General features: G+C 43.6%; 2 protein-coding genes and 1 long non-coding RNA gene across 8 annotated transcripts in view; 2 read left to right on the top strand and 1 right to left on the bottom strand.

Moving 5' to 3' along the window:
- The window catches only part of SEPTIN10 (septin 10), a 96,787-nt gene extending 93,627 nt beyond the window's left edge, over positions 1–3,160 (bottom strand). For 3 of the 4 annotated variants that reach the window (XM_037015579.2, XM_037015580.2, XM_073238590.1), the window contains exon 1: positions 2,756–2,919. In XM_037015579.2, the coding sequence (XP_036871474.1) occupies positions 2,756–2,782 (27 nt within the window). In that variant the 5' untranslated portion in view covers positions 2,783–2,919. Of the gene's footprint in view, positions 1–2,755 lie in introns of all 4 variants that reach the window. The other variant, XM_073238592.1, reaches the window with a different exon arrangement.
- The window catches only part of LOC108388553 (uncharacterized), an 88,231-nt gene continuing 71,653 nt past the window's right edge, over positions 2,975–19,552 (top strand). For all 3 annotated transcript variants that reach the window (XR_012132222.1, XR_012132230.1, XR_012132200.1), the window contains exon 1: positions 2,975–3,111. This is a non-coding gene — a long non-coding RNA (uncharacterized lncRNA). The remainder of the gene's footprint in view (positions 3,112–19,552) is intronic.
- SOWAHC (sosondowah ankyrin repeat domain family member C) lies at positions 3,275–7,281 on the top strand. Its single transcript, XM_037015578.2, has one exon. It carries the CDS (start codon positions 3,477–3,479, stop codon positions 5,049–5,051), a length of 1,575 nt encoding a protein of 524 aa, XP_036871473.1. The 5' UTR covers positions 3,275–3,476; the 3' UTR covers positions 5,052–7,281.

Below are 19,552 nucleotides of genomic sequence, written 5' to 3'. Positions count from 1 at the left end.
TTGCAAACTATTTATCAAGAAAGGACTAATCACTAGAATACATTTTTTAAAAACTCTAAAATCAACAGTAAAAAAAAAATTCCAATTAGAAAATGGGTAAATTAAGAGACATTTCACAAAAGAGAACATGAAGATGGAAAATAAGCACAAAAGGATATTTAACATCATCAGCCATTATGGAAATGCAAATATATCTCACTACATATCCATCAGAATGTCTAAATAAAAAATAAGAACACCAAATGCTGGTGAGAAGTGGAGAGACTGATCTCTTACACATTACTAGTGGGAATGGAAAATGGTACAGAAGCCCTGGGAAACAGTTCAGCAGTGTTTATAAAAATATGCAACTGCCCTGTGACCCAGCAACTCTACACCTGGGCACTTATCCCAGAGAACTGAAGACTTTACTTTTCATTATGCTACATTATGTGTAATAATGTACATTATGCATACACAGATATTTACAGCAGCTTTATTTATGATAGCCAAACAATGAAAACCCAGATGTCCCTCAAAGTGTGGTCCATCCACACCATGGAATATTACTCAGCAATCAAAAGGAACAAACTAATGACTGTAAGGCTGGAAGCACTGAAGGGAGGAAAGCGAGGACAGTGCAAATGAACAAAGACAGCACCAAATAGCTCTGTGCCATATAAGGAAGGAACGGACAGCTCTTCCGGGATTCCAGTCCTGTGACTTGCCCACAAACTCCAGATGTGGACACCCTCCATCTGGAAGGAGGAGACCTTTGGCTGTCCATCACCTGACCCTGAGCCAATAAAAAATTCCCCACATACCCCTAGCACGGCCCACTTTCCCCTCCCTTCCCTGTTCTCTTAAAAACTCCCCACCTCGCCTCCTGGGCGCGAACTTTTCCCGCCAGTGTTTCAGACTGGTGAACCTTGCCAGGGAATTGCGCTCAAATAAACTGCCTGGCCCTTTGTTGCCTCTCATCGCCTGCTTCTTTTGGCTAGAAATTATCTTACAATGACCTGGATGAATCTTTGGAGAATTTTAAGTGACAAAAATCCAACCCCAGAAATTTACATACTGTGTGATTCCATTAAGTAACCATCTTAAAATGAGTAAATTACAGAAATAAAGAGCAGATTGGTGGTTAAGGGGTTAAGGACGAGGTAGGGTGGAAATGAAGTGGATGTGGCTATAAAAGGTCAATCTGAGGGGTTCTTGTGTTGGAAAGTCCTCTATCTTCACATTATCAATTCCAGTGTTCTGGTTGTGGTCGTGTACTATGGTTTTGCCAAGATATTATTGAATAATGGGTAAAGGACACAGAGTATGTCTTTATTTCTTAAAATTGAATGTGATGGTATGGGAGGGATCATGGGGAAGACAGTGTAGCACAAAGACAAGTAGTGACTCTGTGGCATCTTACTACACTGATGGACAGTGACTGAAATGGGGTATGGAGGGGACATGATAATGGGTGAGTATAGTAACCACATTGTTTTTTCATGTGAAATCTTCATAAGAGTGTACATCAATACCTTAATACAAAATTGTTTAAAAAAATTGAATGTGAATCTACAATTATCTCAAAATAAAAAGTTTAATTAGAAACTAAAGGTAGCCTTATTATTACAAAATAAATACGGCAATTGAAGAGAAATCCAAAATCAAATGAAGTCTTTCTTCAGCCCAAGTTTAATTCTGAAGAACACTACACATTTTCCTCACCCATGAATGCACACAAATACAGCAACTGTAACAAGGCAGTAGATAGAAAAACTGAGGATTTGTCTAAATATAAAGTACAGGGGAGAGAAACCTGGGCTGAACTAGGGAGAAACAACCTTGTCCGGATTCTATCAAAGAAACTGGATACAACGGCCTACCTCTCAGGCTGCAATGTGAACTCTGTTCCTACAATCCAAACTTCTAGATTAGGAGATTGCTTAGATCAGTAGTTCTCAAACTTTTTGGTCTCAGTTCCCCCCTCCCCCCCAATGCATTACAATCATTAACATTTATAGTGCTAGAAATTAAAGTTCTTAAACATGTACACATATTCTATTAGCCCTCAGAACGGTGACCTCATCTCACATCGCAGCCTATGGGAAACTCAATGTACACTCTTAAGAGAATGAGAGTGAAAAGGCAAATAACGGCTTGGTATGAAAATGACAATTCGACTACACTTTGAGAGCCATTAGCTTACTATCAATTGAAACAAATACATAAAAGCGATCTGAATGGTATAAAACACGGAACAAATCAGTCACACGTATTCTTTTAATGTACAAGGGTGCCAAGACAAAAGAAAAGGCTCAAATCCTAACGGAAGACAACTTGGGCAAGGGCGGTGGGCTAAAAGCGCGGAGCTCCTGGGAGAGGCCATGGAAGCGCGGCGCAGCGAGCTGCCCGGGGAGTGGTCACGACTGCGAATCGGCGCGCTCGGACCGTTACATCCAACACGGACCAGTCACTGTCTCAGACTCAACTCCGGGCACAGACCGGGTGCCAAGAGAACACTTGCGGCCGCTCCTGGACCGCGCCCGGCGCTCTGGGAGGAGTCGACCCCGCCGCCGGCGCCGGCGCCAGCCTCCCGTCCCACGCCCGCTGCCCCACCGCCGGCGCCCGCCTCCCCTTCCGCGCCGACCCGGGCTAGAGTGTCCGCTTCCCGCCCAATCCGCGCTCAGCCGCGTTAGTCCGGGAGGGGCGCGGGCACGACCCCCGCCTCACTAGCGTGCCGAGCCAACGCAACAGCCCCGGGTCCAGCGGGACTCACCCGGTGCCGAGCCACCTCGGAAGTCATGGTCCCGAGCGGCAGCGCGGCGCAGGCGGGCTGAGAGAGGCGGGGCGAGGATCTGGGCCCCGGACCCTAAGAGGCGCGTCCCGACGGCGAAAGGAGCGGCGCGGGCCGGGGGGTCTGACGCGGCGCGGCGCCGGCCGGAGGCGGGGGTTAGGGGCGGGCCTGCGTCTGCCGGGGGTCTGGGAAAGGGAGGGGCCAGGCTCGGGGCGTCTGTGAAGCCGGGCCGCTCGGGGGGGAGCGCGCCGTCAGTTGCGCCGGTCGTTACGCGCGCAGAACGATACTGTCGGAGGAGTGCGCTCGACGTCTGAAACGACGCGGAACACAGGAAGAGGGTGAGTGGAGGGGGTTCGCGACGCGAGGAAGACAGGCGGACACAAGGCAGGACCCCTTAGCCAGCCGGCCAAGACCAGCGGGCGCCGGACAGCTGCTCGCGCGGGTACCGGAAGTGGGTGGGAACGGGGCGGGGGCGTGCCCGCCGGCTGGAGCACCGCGCGGGGACCGGAAGTGGGCGGGGCGGGAGGGGGCGTGTCCGTCCGGGCGCGGCCTCGCATCGGCGGCCAGGCTTTTCCAGCCGCAGACGTTGCGGCGAGGATCCTGGGGATCTGCGCTTGTACGCGTCCGTCGGGAGCCGAACTGGGCGCCGCAGTGATGGGGCTGGGTTGAGCTGTGTGCCTCCGGACAGGCTGCGCCGCCGCTGATGGAGGGCCTTTCGGAGCTGGGGCCCGAGGCGGTGCTGCGCTTTCTGGCGGAGCGCGGGGGCCGGGCCCGGCACGCCGAGCTAGTGCAGCACTTCAGGGGCGCCCTGGGCGGCGAGCCCGAGCAGCGCACCCGCGCCCGCGCCCATTTCAAGGAGCTGGTCAACGCCGTGGCCACTGTGCGCACCGACCCCACCGACGGCTCCAAGTACGTGCACCTCAAGAAGCGGTTCTGCGACGGGGCTCCTCCGCCCGAGGCCGCGCCCCCGCCGGGTCTGCCCCTCGTCACGGTGACCGAGCCCGAGCCCGAGCCCCTCGGCCGCAGCTCTAGGTCGCCCGGCGACGCGGCCGAGCCTGAGCGGAGCGGCTTGTGGCCCGCGGTGGCGCCTTCCGAGTCGTTCCCGGGCCGGGGTTGCGAGACGCGCGGCGGGGAGTACGCGGGGCCAGGAGGCGGGGTCCGGAGGAAGAATTCGCGGCGCGAAGTGCGGCCGCCGCCCCGGGGACAGGCCCCCGGCAGCGAGGACCGGGAGCCCCCGCCCGAAGGCTGCAAGGACGCGGACGGGGGCAGCTCGCCGGGCGGGGTCGCGGCCCAGAGGGCCGCCCGCCAGAACCTCCGCGAGCTTGTGATGGGCGGCTCCCCGCAGCTCAGGAGGAGCGGCTGTCCTGGGGGCAGCAGCCCAGGGAGCTCCTCCGCTGGGGGACGCGGTAGGGGTGGGGGCGACTCGGACAGCGCGTCCGTCGCTTCGTCGTTGGCTGAGGAGGAGAGCAGTGGCGGGGGCTCGGTGACACTGGACCCTCTGGAGCATGCTTGGATGCTCTCAGCCTCCGATGGCAGGTGGGACAGCCTAGAAGGGTTGCTCACCTGTGAGCCTGGCCTGCTGGCCAAGAGGGACTTCATCACCGGCTTCACCTGCCTACACTGGGCCGCCAAGCATGGCAGGCAGGAGCTCCTGGTCATGCTGGTCAACTTTGCCAACAAACACCAGCTGCCAGTGAACATCAACGCCAGGACCAGCGGAGGCTACACGGCCTTGCACTTGGCAGCCATGCACGGGCACGTGGAGGTGGTGAAGTTGCTGGTGGGGGCTTATGATGCAGACGTGGACATCAGGGACTACAGTGGGAGGAAGGCCTCTCAGTACCTCAGTCAGAGCATTGCTGAGGAGATCAGGAACTTGGTGGGAGCCCTGGATGAAGAGGAGGACGGAGAGGGCGCCACAGTCAGCTGGGGTGGGCGCTGGAGGCTTTCAAAGGTGCTCCCCTCACACCTCATCAGCTGCAAACTCTCCCACCCCCTGGAAGATGGAGGGGACCATCACCACCACCTCCACCTGGTTGAGGGATGGGCTGGAGGCAAAGCGAAGGATCCAGGTCGCAAAGCTTCAGGCAGTTCTAGTGGAAGGATAAAACCCAGACTGAACAAAATCCGCTTCCGAACCCAGATCATCCACACTACACCCACTTTCCGAGACCCGGAGCAGCCCCTGGAAGAGGGGGAGGAGGAACAGGAGGAACGGTCTTACAAAGGCCACTCATCCTCATTCAAATTGAGACCCAAGTCCAATGTATTTGGGTAAAAATTTTCTTTAAAAGATTCTGAAGGTCATGTAAAAGTTGAAATGCAGGAATACTAATTAGGGAATAGTATCAGTAAGGATGATATCCTATTTGTATAGATAAGTAATGTTCAACTATTTAAGGCAATTTCAGTTTTAATCACTGACCACTAAAGAAATAAGCATTCACTTTTGAATTAGTAGTGTGGGTCCCCCTTAACTATCTCTAATAGAACTGCACTGAGTATTAGGGTCCACAACAACACATTTTTGTTTAGAGAAAACAATCTATGGTACTTTTAAGTAAAATACTTCCTCTGGTTCTGATTCTCACAAACTTCTTTTGCTATTATTCTAAAAGTCTAAATTTTCTGGACTTTTCATTCTGGGGACCACATAACCATTGGTCTTATTAGACGTGGCCCTGTTTGATGGTGCCTAGAGTTGAATTGCCTACAGAAAGTGTTCTGGTTCACACGATCAGCAAAAATTGGCATAAATGTTAGCGAGTCTATGCTTCTGTGAAGTAATTATTAAATCAACTTAATGATTCTCACGTAAGGTTACACTTTTAACTTTATTAATAAAATACATTCATAGTCTCTATGCTGCCTAGCAATGTTTTGTAACTGTTTAAGATACTGAATCCCTTCAATTTTCCAATGTTTCCTTGAATCTGTTAGAGACATATAGTGAAATTATTGGAAAGCTGGATAGTAAATCTACCCAGTTAAAAAGAGCACTTTATAAAAGGGAAAAGAGAAGAAATGGGACTATTTCTATATCTAAGTGATACTCACTATTGAATTTCTTTGCATATAAATGAAAAATACCATTCATTACAATGAAAGACTTGCATAAGCATTCTTTATTACATTTCATCCAAATGTGGAAAGGGGAAATGTCTTTATAGTTATTGTAAAATGTAGCTCACAAGCATATTAGATCTGTTTGTAACAAGATTTAAAACTTTTGTGGGAGACTAATTTCAACAAGTTCTTGGTCTTCTTGGTCTTGTAACTGCTGAAATGTAAGTACCTAACACCCATAGAGACTGAGGAGGAGTTAACAGCTTAGAGTGAGTGAACCAATATATGAACTGTACAGTACTGCACTGTTTAGAGAGTCTTTAGATCTTTAATTTCCCAAGTTGTAGGAATTTCTAACAACTTTGTCACGCCTCTAGATAGCAGCAGATAGTAACTGAATTTGTTTAAAGACTAATGAAAAATATTCACATAAAATTCATTCATGGCTGGAAGGTGACACTTGTGTAGACTTGTTTTTCAGGCTAAACTACCTTAACTATTTGTGTGCCTTTACTTTTGTTTTAGGATCATGGAAAATGGGCCATGTATATTTGAGAAGCACTTTTATCCATACTAGTGGGTGAAAAAATTAATTTTATATAAATTAAAAATAGACTTCTTGAAGGTGAAAAGCAATCGTTTGTTCTGCATCATATACATAATACTTGTATGTAGTGCAGAATAAGCTGTCATTCACCATTGAGGAATCCCCACGTTTTGTGGACATGTAAAGCTAAAGTGAATTGTGAAGAGTAGGCACCTCAGAACCACCTAAATTGTTGAAGTGAATATTAATCCCTTAAATATGTATGTTAGTAATTAATTGCACAAAATCTATGATTTGCTAGATCTTTAGAGATTGAGTCAATACTTATGCTTTTCACACTAAAGACTTTAACTTTTCTGATAAAATATACTATAATTTTTCAAAAGTCATTCCTTTGGGGGTACTGCTTCCAGCATTCCTTGTTATGATGTGCTTGTGTGCAATAAGTGTAGCATTTTCAGCTACTTAACTCTACATTCCTCTTATTTTTCAGTTTTCAAATGGAGATTATAAAAAAGCAAATGATTTGTGTAATTTGATATTTGTGGAGTGGTGTCCAACGTTAGAGGAAATGTGTATGTCAGTTACTTAGGTATTTATTGATATATAACTGTGTGGTTGATAGTAAATACATCATGTCCATGTGTTTCTTTCTTAGAGGTACACTTAAAACTAGTGAATGTCCCAAATCTCTTCACTTTTATCATATATAAAATGCAGCTAGCTTATATAACTTGAAAATCTGGTACTATTTTATTCACGCCTGAAATCTTGTTGGAATCCAGGATGCCTTGTCTCTTATTTTTTAAATAAGTGAAACTGTAAGTCTAGGGTGTAAAATTTGTATTTTGCTTTGTCAAAATTAAAAGTTCACACGAGATTTTTTTTCTCTCAATTGTCTAAATATCTGTAATTCTTTATATGTTTTACCTGTATAGTGTTTTATGATTTACAAAGTGCTTTTTGAAGTTTCAGTTTATTTGCTACTTTGTTATCCCTTAAAGTTACTGGCCATATATCCCTAATTTGCAGTTGAGGAAATGAAGGTGGATGGCTGTTTAGGGTCGTGAAGTAGATGGGAGTTAGGAAGATCTTAAGATTCAGTGCTTTTCTGCAACATTATCTTCTCTTCACTTTTCAAAAGTTGGCAGATTTTGGTAAAACTGCTGTAGTTTGGCGCTAGTAATGGAGGGATCAACTTGGGGAGAAAGTAGTACCTCCACCCGTGCCTTAAAAAAAAAACAGCTCTGTGACTCATGCACAAACCACCTGCCATAAACTGTCCCTGCCCAGACCAGATCTGCAGCTAGGTAGGGGAGTGCATTTTTCCATTTCTTCAGTACCGTCAGGCACTGGACATTAGTGAATTCATTTCCTTATCAAGGCTGCCTTTGATCTTTAACAAAACTCCCCTCTGTCAGATGGCAAAGGGATGTGGGGAGCCCCTGATGCAGTTGTTTGCCATCACTCTCTCTTGAGAAGATCCGCATGACTGCTGCTAGGGTCTTTGTTGCCACTGTTGATCTATGACAACTTACAAACATTTTTCAGTGTAACTGAAGGACTGGGTAAGTCTAGTTTCTGTTTCTAGGATGACTTCTTTCCTTGAAGTTTATATATCTTACAAGGATTCAGTAAGCAGTCCACTTGAAAATACCTTGTAATTTTCCCTAGTGAAAAAAAATTTTTTTTTCTTTTTCTAAATAATGGCACAGTTTGGAGTTTCTTATAGGCAACAACTAAAAGTAGATATTCTGGGGATTTGCTGCAAATCATTGTTCATGATGAGTCAAATGTTCCTGAGATACTTAATTCATGGCTGGAAGGTGACACTTGTGTAGACTTGTTTTTCAGGCTAAACTACCTTAAGTTTTTCCTCTGAAGAATATTGCTTTCATGTTACCATATCTTTTTCTCCTTAATCTTCTCTTTAAATGTCAGTTTCATCTCAGGAATGGCTTCCTCACTCAGTTAATAAATTACCTGTTTTTCCACATTCATTGGTGAGGAATATGTAAGAAGTGCTCCTATCATTGCACAGTGCCTGATATACTGTAAGTACTTGATGGTGATTTTTGTTTTGTTTTGTTTTGTTTTGTTTTGAGAGGGCGGCATCTCTCATATTTATTGATCAACTGGTTGTTAACAACAATAAAATTCTGTATAGGGAACTCAATGCACAATCATTAATCAACCCCAAGCCTAATTCTCAACAGTCTCCAATCTTCTGAAGCATAACAAACAAGTTCTTACATGGTGAACAAGTTCTTACATAGTGAATAAGTTCTTACATGGTGAACAGTGCAAGGGCAGTCATATCACAGAAACTTTCGGTTTTGATCACGCATCATGAACTATAAACAAGTCAGATATGATTATTCATTTGATTTTTATACTTGATTTATATGTGAATCCCACATTTCTCCCTTATTATTATTATTATTTTAATAAAATGCTGAAGTGGTAGGTAGATGCAAGATAAAGGTAGAAAACATAATTTAGTGCTGTAAGAGGGCAAATGTAGATAATCAGGTCTGTGCCTATAGACTAAGTATTAATCCAAGCTAGACAAGGGCAACAAAACATCCACGGATGCAAATTTCTCTCAGAACAGGGGGGTGAGGTTCTAAGCCTCACCTCTGTTGATCCCCAGTTTCTCACCTGATGGCCCCCCTGCGACTGTGCCTGTCTTAGGTTGTTCCTCCCTTGAGGAATCTTACCCATCTCTGGCTAACCAGCCGTCTTCCGGGGCCATACAGGGAAATGTAAAGTTGGTAAGTGAGAAGCAATATTCTTTGAAAAGGTTAGCTTTCTACTTCTTTGCAGATTTATGCCCTGTGGCTTCTATGCCCACCATTTGTCTTGAGGTATCTTTACCACTTGGAAGAATTATGATACTTGGTAATTTTTTATATGAGGCACAATTTCTACTAAAGGGTTGTAATTAGGAAGGAAGAAGAAAAGCTTTAGAAGTAGCAGATGGAAGAAAACATGAGAAGATTGATTATTTCTTTGACATAACTTCTTGTAGAGTAACATAAGCATGTATAGGTTTTAACAAACTACTAATTAAATTGCATACACACATTAACAGAATAGGAATACAGATACATAACAAAAGCAGACCTACAATTACCAGCCATATCCAGTGAAACCAAGAAAACCGGTTAGGTACCCTAGGCATTTGTGAAAACTTATCAATAATATGATGGATATTGTCTAACTGAATTTGAATAGTTTGAGAAAAATCAGACAAAACAACACAGTCCTGGGAACTGTTCACATCCCATATGTTCTTTTAACAGTAGATAGTCTATAGTCACTCGATTTTGGAGCACTGCAACTAGCACTTCTCCTAATTCTTGGTTGAGTTCCGACAATATAGATCCAGTCAAATTTGTTGTTTTACTGTATGCACAGGCCAGCTTAGGTATCTCCTTCTTCATTCCAATGGTAAGCCCAGGAACCGGTGGGATGAATGCAGCTACAACTGCAACAGTCCCAGGATCTTTGTTGAAGTTTTTTGATGATCATCTTCTGGAATGACTCTTCCAGAGGATGTTGATGTTGGAAGTTCTTCTTCATATCATATCTTAATTCGTTTTCTGTGTAGCCAAATTAGGCTTTGATCCTCTGTATAAACACAAACAAACCCTTTGCCCACACTTTGATATGACCTTTATACCATTGTGAAGAACCTATTGGAGACCACCACACAGGAACTGCTTTTTTTTTTTAAGAGAAAGAAATATTATCAGAAAAATGTACTTCCATAGCTGATCATCCAACACCCTCCTTTGCGAGGCGCTGGGTTCTCACAGGTGTGGATGTAGTCTGGCTGTTGTCCTGTGTCTTCTGGTCTCTCTTTTATAAAGAGTTGTCTTTGTTGTATTTTCAAAGATATATGTGGTTTTGGGAGGAAACATCCGCTGCTCTACTCACGCCGCCATCTTGGCTCCACCCTGATTTCTGTTTTTTAAATGCAAAATGCTAAAATATTTTGTAATGTTGCATCATACAGATAATTTCAATAATATACATTCATGCCAAGTGAATAAAGATGAGTATTTTTCATATGACTGCCAGCCAACTACTTCATCTGCAGCCAGCAAAAAGAACAGTCTGTTCTAACCCTGGTGGTAAAATTGGCTTTATTAGGATTTTACTCTAAGCAATTTAGGAGGTTTTCAAGAGTAAATTTGATTATAAGAAAGTTTTACTATACAAGCTGGTGCAAGTACATAATCCCTAGGAGAATCCACTCTAAGTGGCTTTAAATATTCTAAGAATTATTGTGTATACAAACAACTCCTTATTCTGTAAAACCCAAAGAGCAAAGGAAGAGGGATATGAAGTTGAGCCTAGAGAACTTTGTAATGACCATTTTAAACATACCATGGACTGTCTCAGGAGGTAGAACACTCAGCTTTTAGAAATAATTAGTCAAAGATTACATGAGCACCTAAGAAGTTAAAATAGATTATTTTAAAGCACCATTGTGACAGATTCTGTCTTGAGAAATACTGCCCTAGGCCATATTCATTCTGACCAAAGGATTAGCCAAAACTGTTCTGACTTAGAATGAAGTAAGTTAATCAGTGAAGTAGGGCCATAGAAGTTTTTTTTTTTTTAAACCCAGCTTCATGCTGTTCTGATCAAAGAACCTAGAAGAGTTTAATAGTACAGAAATATAACTGAGCTTCCTTGATAGTTGTTCGGAAGTTTCTGATATTGATTAATGTGATTTTTTAGTTTGTTTTAGTCCCTTTGGGCTGCTGTAACAATGCTACAGACTGGGTGGCTTATCAACAACAGACATTTATTAGTGTTCTGGAGCCTGGAAGTCCTCAAGAGCAAGGTGCTAGCAGTTTTGGTGCCTGGTGAGAACCTGCTTCCTGTTCACAATCATCTATGCACTGTGTGCACAGGTGGTGGAAGGGGCACGGAGCGCTATGGCGTTTCCTTTATAAGGGCATTTATTCATGGGGGCTCCTCCCTTACGACCTGATCATCCCCAAAGTCCCCACCTCCTAACACCATCACATTGGGGATTAGGTTTCAATGTAGGAGTTTGGTTGGGAGAGGGGGCGACACAAATATTCAGTCCATGACAAGTTTGCATTCAAGAAGTAATTATTTGGTTGCAGTCAGCAATTTACTGCTTTGGCTTCATGCTGAGCTGCCCTGAGAAGTTCTACAACTGGGTGCAGGTTTCCTTGGTTGTATAAGTACTTCCAGAAAACTTACTTCAGATGGCAGGCAAAGTTTTAAGCCCTTCATAAAAAGTTAAGCTGTTTAATTTTCCCAACTCTCCTCCCCATTCAATTCTAGTACCTTCATTTTATTGATGGGAATTGAGGTGCAGAAACAGGCTACTTGCCCATGTTAACAAAGCTAGTTGTTTGCACAGCCTGGCCTTGAGCTTGGGCAGCTTGGCACTAGAGTTTATGGAAAGCACTGGCCTATGCCACTTCTCTGGGAACATAACCTACACTGGATAGCCTGTAAGCTTACAAAGCTTCCACTAATGACACAGTGCATAGATGATTGTCCCTGAGGCCCACTTTCCCTCTCTCCAGCCCCTGCCCATCATGTCATGAGATTAAAGGTCAATCTGGAGGAAAACCAGCAACATAGCATATATGTTCCTTACTGTAAATTTTTAAATTTGTGGTCCACTCACTCCGAACTTTGATAGCTCATTTTGGAATAGCCAGAAACTTACCTTTGCTCTATTACAAAGGGTGATATTTGAATGTTTTTAAGAACACAATCCTTGCTCATTGTGTGCAAACTGTTCTTAAAAATGAGTCACTTGCTACAAATTTGACACCCCCTTTACATGTACTTCAAATAAAAATGCCTTGCTTTCATTTATTAACTTTTTATATAAAAATGCAATGTATGCTCATAGATTTAAATGAATGGCAGGCCAGTAGTAGAATGGGTGAAGAGTAAAAGCTGCTCATTTCTCCCATATCTACATTCCCCAGCATAGCTCCTGCTAAGGGGTCCTTCTATATTTGTGGGTATTTGACTTTAATTCAGTCTGGCCTCTTAATTTAAAACAACTTAATCAATTTTTACAAGGTTGTACCTAAGGCAGATATTGACGTGAAGAAAAGCTAGTCCTTAGATTCTTACTAAGGGACACTGTACCTAGAGGCTTCAGAGATGAGAGCAGGACTGGTGAGTGGGGGTCCCGGCAAGCACACCCAGGGCTGCGCTCCACCACCCTCCTCCCACCTCCCGTCTGCAGTGCCCTTTCCAGAGGAACTTTGGCGAACAAATGTCACCTGCAAGGCCTTGGATTAACAAGGCTTTCGTGGTTTCCTGGGGCCTACTCTCTACTTTTTAGCTCACCTCCTGCCACTCTCATCTCCTCTCTGCCCCCCAACCTCATGCTCCCCACACAGCAAACTCCTTGGAGTTCACAGAACACAGGGAGTTCAAAGAACACAGTTCTTTCTGGCCTCTGCAAAAAGAACTCGCCCTCCTGTCCCTGCCTTTGAATCTCTGCTCACCTCCTCCCTGATTACCTCCCCCACCCATCTCTGACAGGTTAACAAAGTTCTCCCCTGCGTGTCCCTGTCTCATGGAACCCTGGTTTTCTTGCACACTGCTTGTTCTCAAGTTCAGGCATCAGTCAGGCCCAGCCATCCTGACAGTCACTCTCAGAGCTGTTGAAAGACTCAAAGAAGGAAAGGCCCTTCTTGCCAATAGGCCTTCCACAGTCTATACTTAACCCGCAACTTCTGGATCTCTAAGAGTGGGATATATCTGGAGCTTCTTTTTCTCAAAACCATGAGTGTATAGCTCCTGGCAGGTGATGTTATTTACGTAAAAGCTGTTACCCTGATCATCTTTCCCAATGCCTTACTGGAAAAGCTGGCACATTCCTGGGTTTAGAGTATCTTTCCATAGGGACCCTGTGGGAAGTTCCTTCCAGGATGGAAATGCCTTAATTCACAATCAACCACTAGAAATCAATAGGAAACCATGGAAATCAATAGAAATCCATGAATTCCTTTATCAAAAGGTGAATATCACCTTTGAAGCCAGAATCAGTCTCCTAAAAAAACTCATAAATAAGACTTGTAAGTTTGAGGTGGAGGGAGGACAGGAGATGAGAGAAAAGAGAGGACATAGCTTCGGCTGGCGACATCCAGGCAGCAGAGGGGCCCCAAGGGCCCAGGGATGCTCTGAACAGCAGGTCTGCGCAGGGTCTGCTTCCATCATCTTTATGCCATTATGTGCAAAACCGCGAGGGCCGCTCTTCTGTGCTCCTCAAGGCTGGGCATCCCTGCTCTGGCCCACATAATCCTCGGGAGAGGGGCTGGGCTGCCTCACCACACTCCACACCCAGGGTTCTGCATGTGATAGTTGCTTAGTCATCATGAGTTCAGAGGAGGCCATGGGAGCATAGATGGTGGTCTGAGGCTAAGATAAAAGTAAATGCCATGGTTCAGCCCACAGTGCAAAATTATCCTATGTGACCTCCACTCTGAGGAGGCTCCGGGGAGGGTTCAGAGGAGACAAGCATATGAGAACAGGTAGGGGCCATCTCAGAAGGCTTTGAGTGCCAGGCTGCCAACCTTATCCATAGACTCAGGTGGGGGGAGGTTGAGGACCACAACATGATGTGTATTATATTTTAAGAAAATTTACCTCACAGAATCAATTGCTTTTATTATTCTGACCACCATTCTGGACCATGATATATGCTTTCAACCTGCCTTGTCCATTGCTTAAACATTACCTCACTCCTAGACCATTCCCACTGATGTCCCTCTGAAGCTGTCAGTGAGTGTGGGGCAGAGTCTTGGGCTTTGCTCCTGTTTGTGGGGGATCATGGGTGTGGCATAGCCCCGTGCGATTCTTACCCAATTGCTCCTGATTCTCTCTCTCCATCATACCTCCAAATATCTCTCACTGTCTCTTGGTTTTACATAGGAAATCTGCTTGTTGAGATTTGGGCTACATTGACATTAAGCTCTTAGCTGATGATGAAGAGGTATTTTGGTAAGCAAGTAAACAAAGGAGTATGTAAAGGGAATGTCGCCAGATGAGGAATATGAACTTTGCCTTGAAGGCTAACACTCCCCTTCGTGTGGGATCTTGAGGAGAGAATTTCTGAGCTGAGTGGAAAGTAGGACAGGATAAACGTTGAGGTCATTTTACCTTGAAAATTCTGTGATGCTTATTCTCATGCCCCAGAACTCTGGCTGCAGGTCACCCTAGTGCTCATTAACACTGGGACCTATGATGAAGCAGAGCTTTGTCAGCTTAGTTTGAGTTCACTAAATAGCAATGGATTGCACTTGTAACATCCTATTATTCAGATTTTCAGCAATTCACATAGATCTGACCCCCAATCAGTATGGATTATAGTATTTAAAAATGTTGACTTAAATATAATTGACTCATGCAATAATAGGTTCTTTATTTTCTCTTTGAAAGTGACCACTATTTCCTGATCACTGGAAAACTGATCTTCCATTCTGCCATTTCTGCTAAACTCATTCTTTTTTCCCCCAAAGCTATCTGCTTGTTTTATATCTTTTTCAATTTATCTACATTTTGTTTCAAGGTATTTCACCAAAATGATGACAGAAGAGAAAAAACATCAACTGGAAGATATGTTTGAAGAAATTATCTAGACTATAGCTCAAAAGAGACACATTTTTATAATGTGAGAAAGAAGTTAAGAGACATAAAGGATAAGGTGAGGTCAAACATACATGCACTTAGGGTTCCAGCAGGAGAGAATAGCAAAGGAAAAAGAAGCAATATTCAAAGAAATAGTGGCTGTAAATTGCCCCCAAGTGATGAAAACCCCAATCACTGATCAGGAAGCCCAATAAATGGCAGGCAGGATAAATGACTAGAAACTCATACCACAAGTTATGTGCTTCAACTGAAGAACACCAAATATAGAGAAGACATTAAAATAAGCCAGAGAGAAAATATAGACTGCCTTTATGAAAAATGAATGATCAGGCTGAGAGCTAATCTCTTAATCACAGCAACAAGAACCAGAAAGCAGGGGCGATGGCTTTGGTGCACTTCCTGGAATCACTGTCAGCTGTGGTGAGAGGTGAACCTAAGACTGCTTTCAAGACTGGAGGCAAAATAAAGATATTTTCAGACAATAAAAACAGAGAATTTGCCTCCAACACAATTGCTCATTAAAGAGGTATATTGAGAGAGAACCAAAGTAAATCCCAAATGGAAGGTCTGAGCTGTCCATGGTGATGTGTATACATGGGCGAATCAAAAGAATATTACTGCATAATACAATAATAGCAATCTTTGTAATGTTAAAAATTAAAAGAGAACTAAAGAAAGAGTTATATCAGCATACAAAAAAATTGACCAATGTTCACTATAATACTAATTATTTGCATATAATATAAAGTCACAACCATAAATGAGTATCCATGAAGAAATTAAAAAACTGGTAAGCAATCATGATCCTCTCTTTCTGATTAATATTCTGTTGCCAACCTATTCATTTATTTTGTTGTCTGCCTGCAACCTCTAACAGAACACGGCAAGAGCCTGTGGTGACACCAGTTCATGGAAAAACCTGAAACACGGTGTACTAACCACTTCTGAAAATTGCAAAAACAACAGTTTTTTAATATGAATGATATTTATAATTCTTTAACCAATTAATGAGACTCCAGAGTTGAGTAGAGGTGAGAGACCCTCTTGGAATATTGTATCTCAACCATTTATTTATTTAGTGATGCCAACATTCTGAAGGATGAGCGGTGTTTTACCAACGTGAGAATGTTTTACCCACAACCCTCCAGTGGAGCCACTTGCTGTGTCCTAGGAGGAGGCTGTGGCAAACAGGACTGTCTGGCCCTGTCTACACTGAGGAAGAAGCCAAGATCGAGGGGACACAGAGCAGAAACCAAAAGTAGAGATGGGATGTGAAGATGAGAGAAAGTGCTCTTTAATTACTTCACTCCATAGATATTATTGGGTGCCAGCCAGATCTCTCGCACACTGCTGGTCGTTAAGTTGTAAACACACCCTCTAGTTTCTCTGCTAGAGGAAAGTGATAAACACAGAATTGCACCACAGTCATTAAGAATCTGATGGTAATTTGGAATTCTTACATTTTTTTTTTCACTGAGAAGAGCATATCAAGATGTAATTTTTCTGTTAAAAATTATTATGCATCAATATAATATGCCTCCTTATTGGATGCACTGAAAAGAACACATTTGCCCAAAGTGCACAGATCTGAAATCCCTGCCACAGGTGCATAACCTCTGCAAAAAGTGCGTAACTTAATGGAACAATTAGGAAATGTCTGACAAACCGAAATGGAGGGACTGCCTGTGCTATACTGACATGTTGTCTTTAAAAATGTCAATATCATAAAAGACAAAGACCTAGCAGCTCTTCCAGATTAAAGGAGACTCATGAAATAATGACAACTGAACACAACATATGACCTAGACTTTTCTTTTGCTGTAAGGTACATTATTAAGATAATTGGCAAAATCTGAATATGGTCTGTAGATAATGGTATTATTGTGTTGATGCTAATTTCCTGGTTTGATCATTGTTTTGTGTTTATGTAAAAGAATATCCTTCTAGGAAATACACACTATCTGGGCTAATGAGCATCATGCCTGCAAACTACTCTCAAATGGGAATCAAAAGGAATACATAAAGCAAATGTGGTAAAATGTTAACATTTGGGGAATCAAGACAAAAGAATATATGGAAATTCTTTGTGCTCTTTTTGCAGTTTACATTAAAAATTAGGTAAAAGAGCACAATTATCATGAAGGAGTTGAGATAAAAGGTTTTCAAGTATCTGTAACACTCACTAGAAGCAAATTAAGTTCACTCAGAGAGTGGTGGACACTAGGTTTGCTCTCTGAAAACATTTTCCATATGAGAATTAATTTTCCCCTGAAACTTTCTTTTTATGTTCCATAACAGCAAACTCAAGTAGCACATTACCCTCCAAGTGCATGCCATGTGTTTGGACGGCTGTGTTTGTAGTTTTCCTCCACCTGGTTTCGAAGGTGACCTCCAGATTGGGACTGAGCCATCTACAAAAAGACAACAGTCATTGAATTGCTGGCCTTCTGTGTGGTCTCCTTCCACTGACTAGTTTAAAAATCAATCCAGCAAGATTTAGCTTTCACATGTGTGTTAATAAAATCAATTCCTTATTCCCCATGTAAATGTAGCAGGTCTGGATCGTAATAACTTCTTTAAAATTGTGCTTCAATAACAGGGCTACCATTATTCAATTCTCTTTTAGATTCTCTTTTTCAACCATAATCAATTAATATGATGCCACTGTAGTGATAACCAGTACCTTTATCAAGTTGCATAATTACCCTTTCTTTTTCACCAGTAAGTTCTAGCCCCTTAGCTAGACTGATGATTACAATGCAACTTGGGCGTCTTTTAGATTCTTTTAATGGCTCATTCAGGAGGGCTTGATCTCAGCTACTTGTAGGAGGGGTTCTCCTCCGAATCACCAAAACTGTTAAAAACAATTTCAGATGGGGGCACGGGGCAGGCAGTATAGCACAGAGAAGACAAGTAGTGACTCTATAGCATCTTACTACGCTGATGGACAGTGGCTGTAATGGGGTATTGTGGTGGGGACTTGATAATGGGGGGAATCTAGTAACCACACTGTTGCTCATGTGATTTTATATTAATAATACCAAAATTAAAAACAGTTTCAGATGCCTAGGGAATTGCATTGTTGAGATTATTCTCTTGGGAGTCTCCCTGGTTCTTATGCCAACCCCCTGAGACAATTGTTCTTGAAACAAACAAACTGAAGACTGTCTTGCCTCCAGCAGAGCTCTGGCCATTCTCCAAGCAAAGCCAGAAGACCTACAGATGCCGCTGCCACCAAATCCCTTTAAGGCAGACCCCGGAGCAATTTGAAAGAGAAGCTGCCCAGATTTTCTATCCAATCTTCCTGGAAGGAAGGAGCCTGGGGCCTGATGCTGAGATTGCTTTCTGTAACAATTACAGGCCTTTCCCCGTGGCAAAGCCATTGAGTGACAGCTCCTCCTCAAGTGCAGAGATTCACGCTGATTCTCACATGCTTTCTTCGCTACTGTCTGGCTGAGAAATCAGTACAAGTCGGTGAGGTTTGGCATGAAGCCCATCTGTGCTAAAATGGACATCATGAAAGGAAAATCCCCTCCAGCATCTTCTGAAGGCTTTAAGTAACTGGCTGTTTGACTCTAGAAATCATTTGAGAAAATTGATTATAATCTAGAAGTTTTGTCCTGCCTTTTACAAAAGGTTATTACCAGGTCATTCGTGTTTCTGACAGTACTAGATCAAGAGTGAAGGTGAACCAAGAAACTTGCTGCTCAGAAGGGGCTGGGAATCCTCTTTCTTCTGCCTATTTTTTTCTGAAGGAGTGCATTAAGCACAATGGAGGAGTCACCTAGTGTGGTAAAATTGTAATATTTCCAGAATATCTTGCCAGGCTTTAGTGCATCTGCATATCAACAGGCGTTCCTCAGAGGTGGAGAGCCGTAGTTCATCTCCATACCAGTGAGTAATTACCTGGGCAACCAAGGGCTTATCTGAACCTGAGATGTTGGGGGGAGGTCTTGCTTGCTTCTGCTGAGGCAGGAGAGAGAAAGGCCCCAGACCGCAGTCTGTAAGCAACACACGGGTTTTAAACATTATTTCTGCTTTTGACTGATTTCGGTTTTAGAGGTATCTTGCCCCGGGATTTCCTTGCCTGGAGTTACACTTAGCAACTTATGGTTCCTTTTGTTTTCAAAGCCTAGCCCTCCTCTAGTGTTTAATCTTTCCTCACAATAGCTCTGAACAGTGAGCAGCCATTACAGGACCCCTTTTCTAAAAGCAGGCAAACATAAGGCAGGGCAGAGTGGGTGACTCACTGAGGGCCACGCATGCTTCATTACTGCAGTCTGTCACCATGGTCCCCAACCCTGCTCTGTGGCTTACCAGCACCCCTGGGAGTCACAACCACTCTCAGCTCTTTCCAGACAGGAGGCTCTGATCCTGGGGTCCTCTTTTCTCCCTGTGCAACTGCTCTTTCTGAACAGTCATTCCAAACCCTCAAGCCTAGAGACCGAAGCATCTGTTATTCTCAATCAGCCCAGGTGTAGCAGGAAGGACTAAAC

This window comes from Manis javanica, chromosome 1, assembly GCF_040802235.1.
Source record: "Manis javanica isolate MJ-LG chromosome 1, MJ_LKY, whole genome shotgun sequence".
Taxonomy (NCBI): Eukaryota; Metazoa; Chordata; class Mammalia; order Pholidota; family Manidae; genus Manis; species Manis javanica.
This window is presented reverse-complemented; position numbering and strand designations above follow the sequence as displayed.

Coding starts and splice junctions, on each gene's coding strand:
- SOWAHC (XM_037015578.2), top strand. CDS start 3,477: ATGGAGGGCCTTTCGGAGCTGGGGCCCGAGGCGGTGCTGCGCTTTCTG.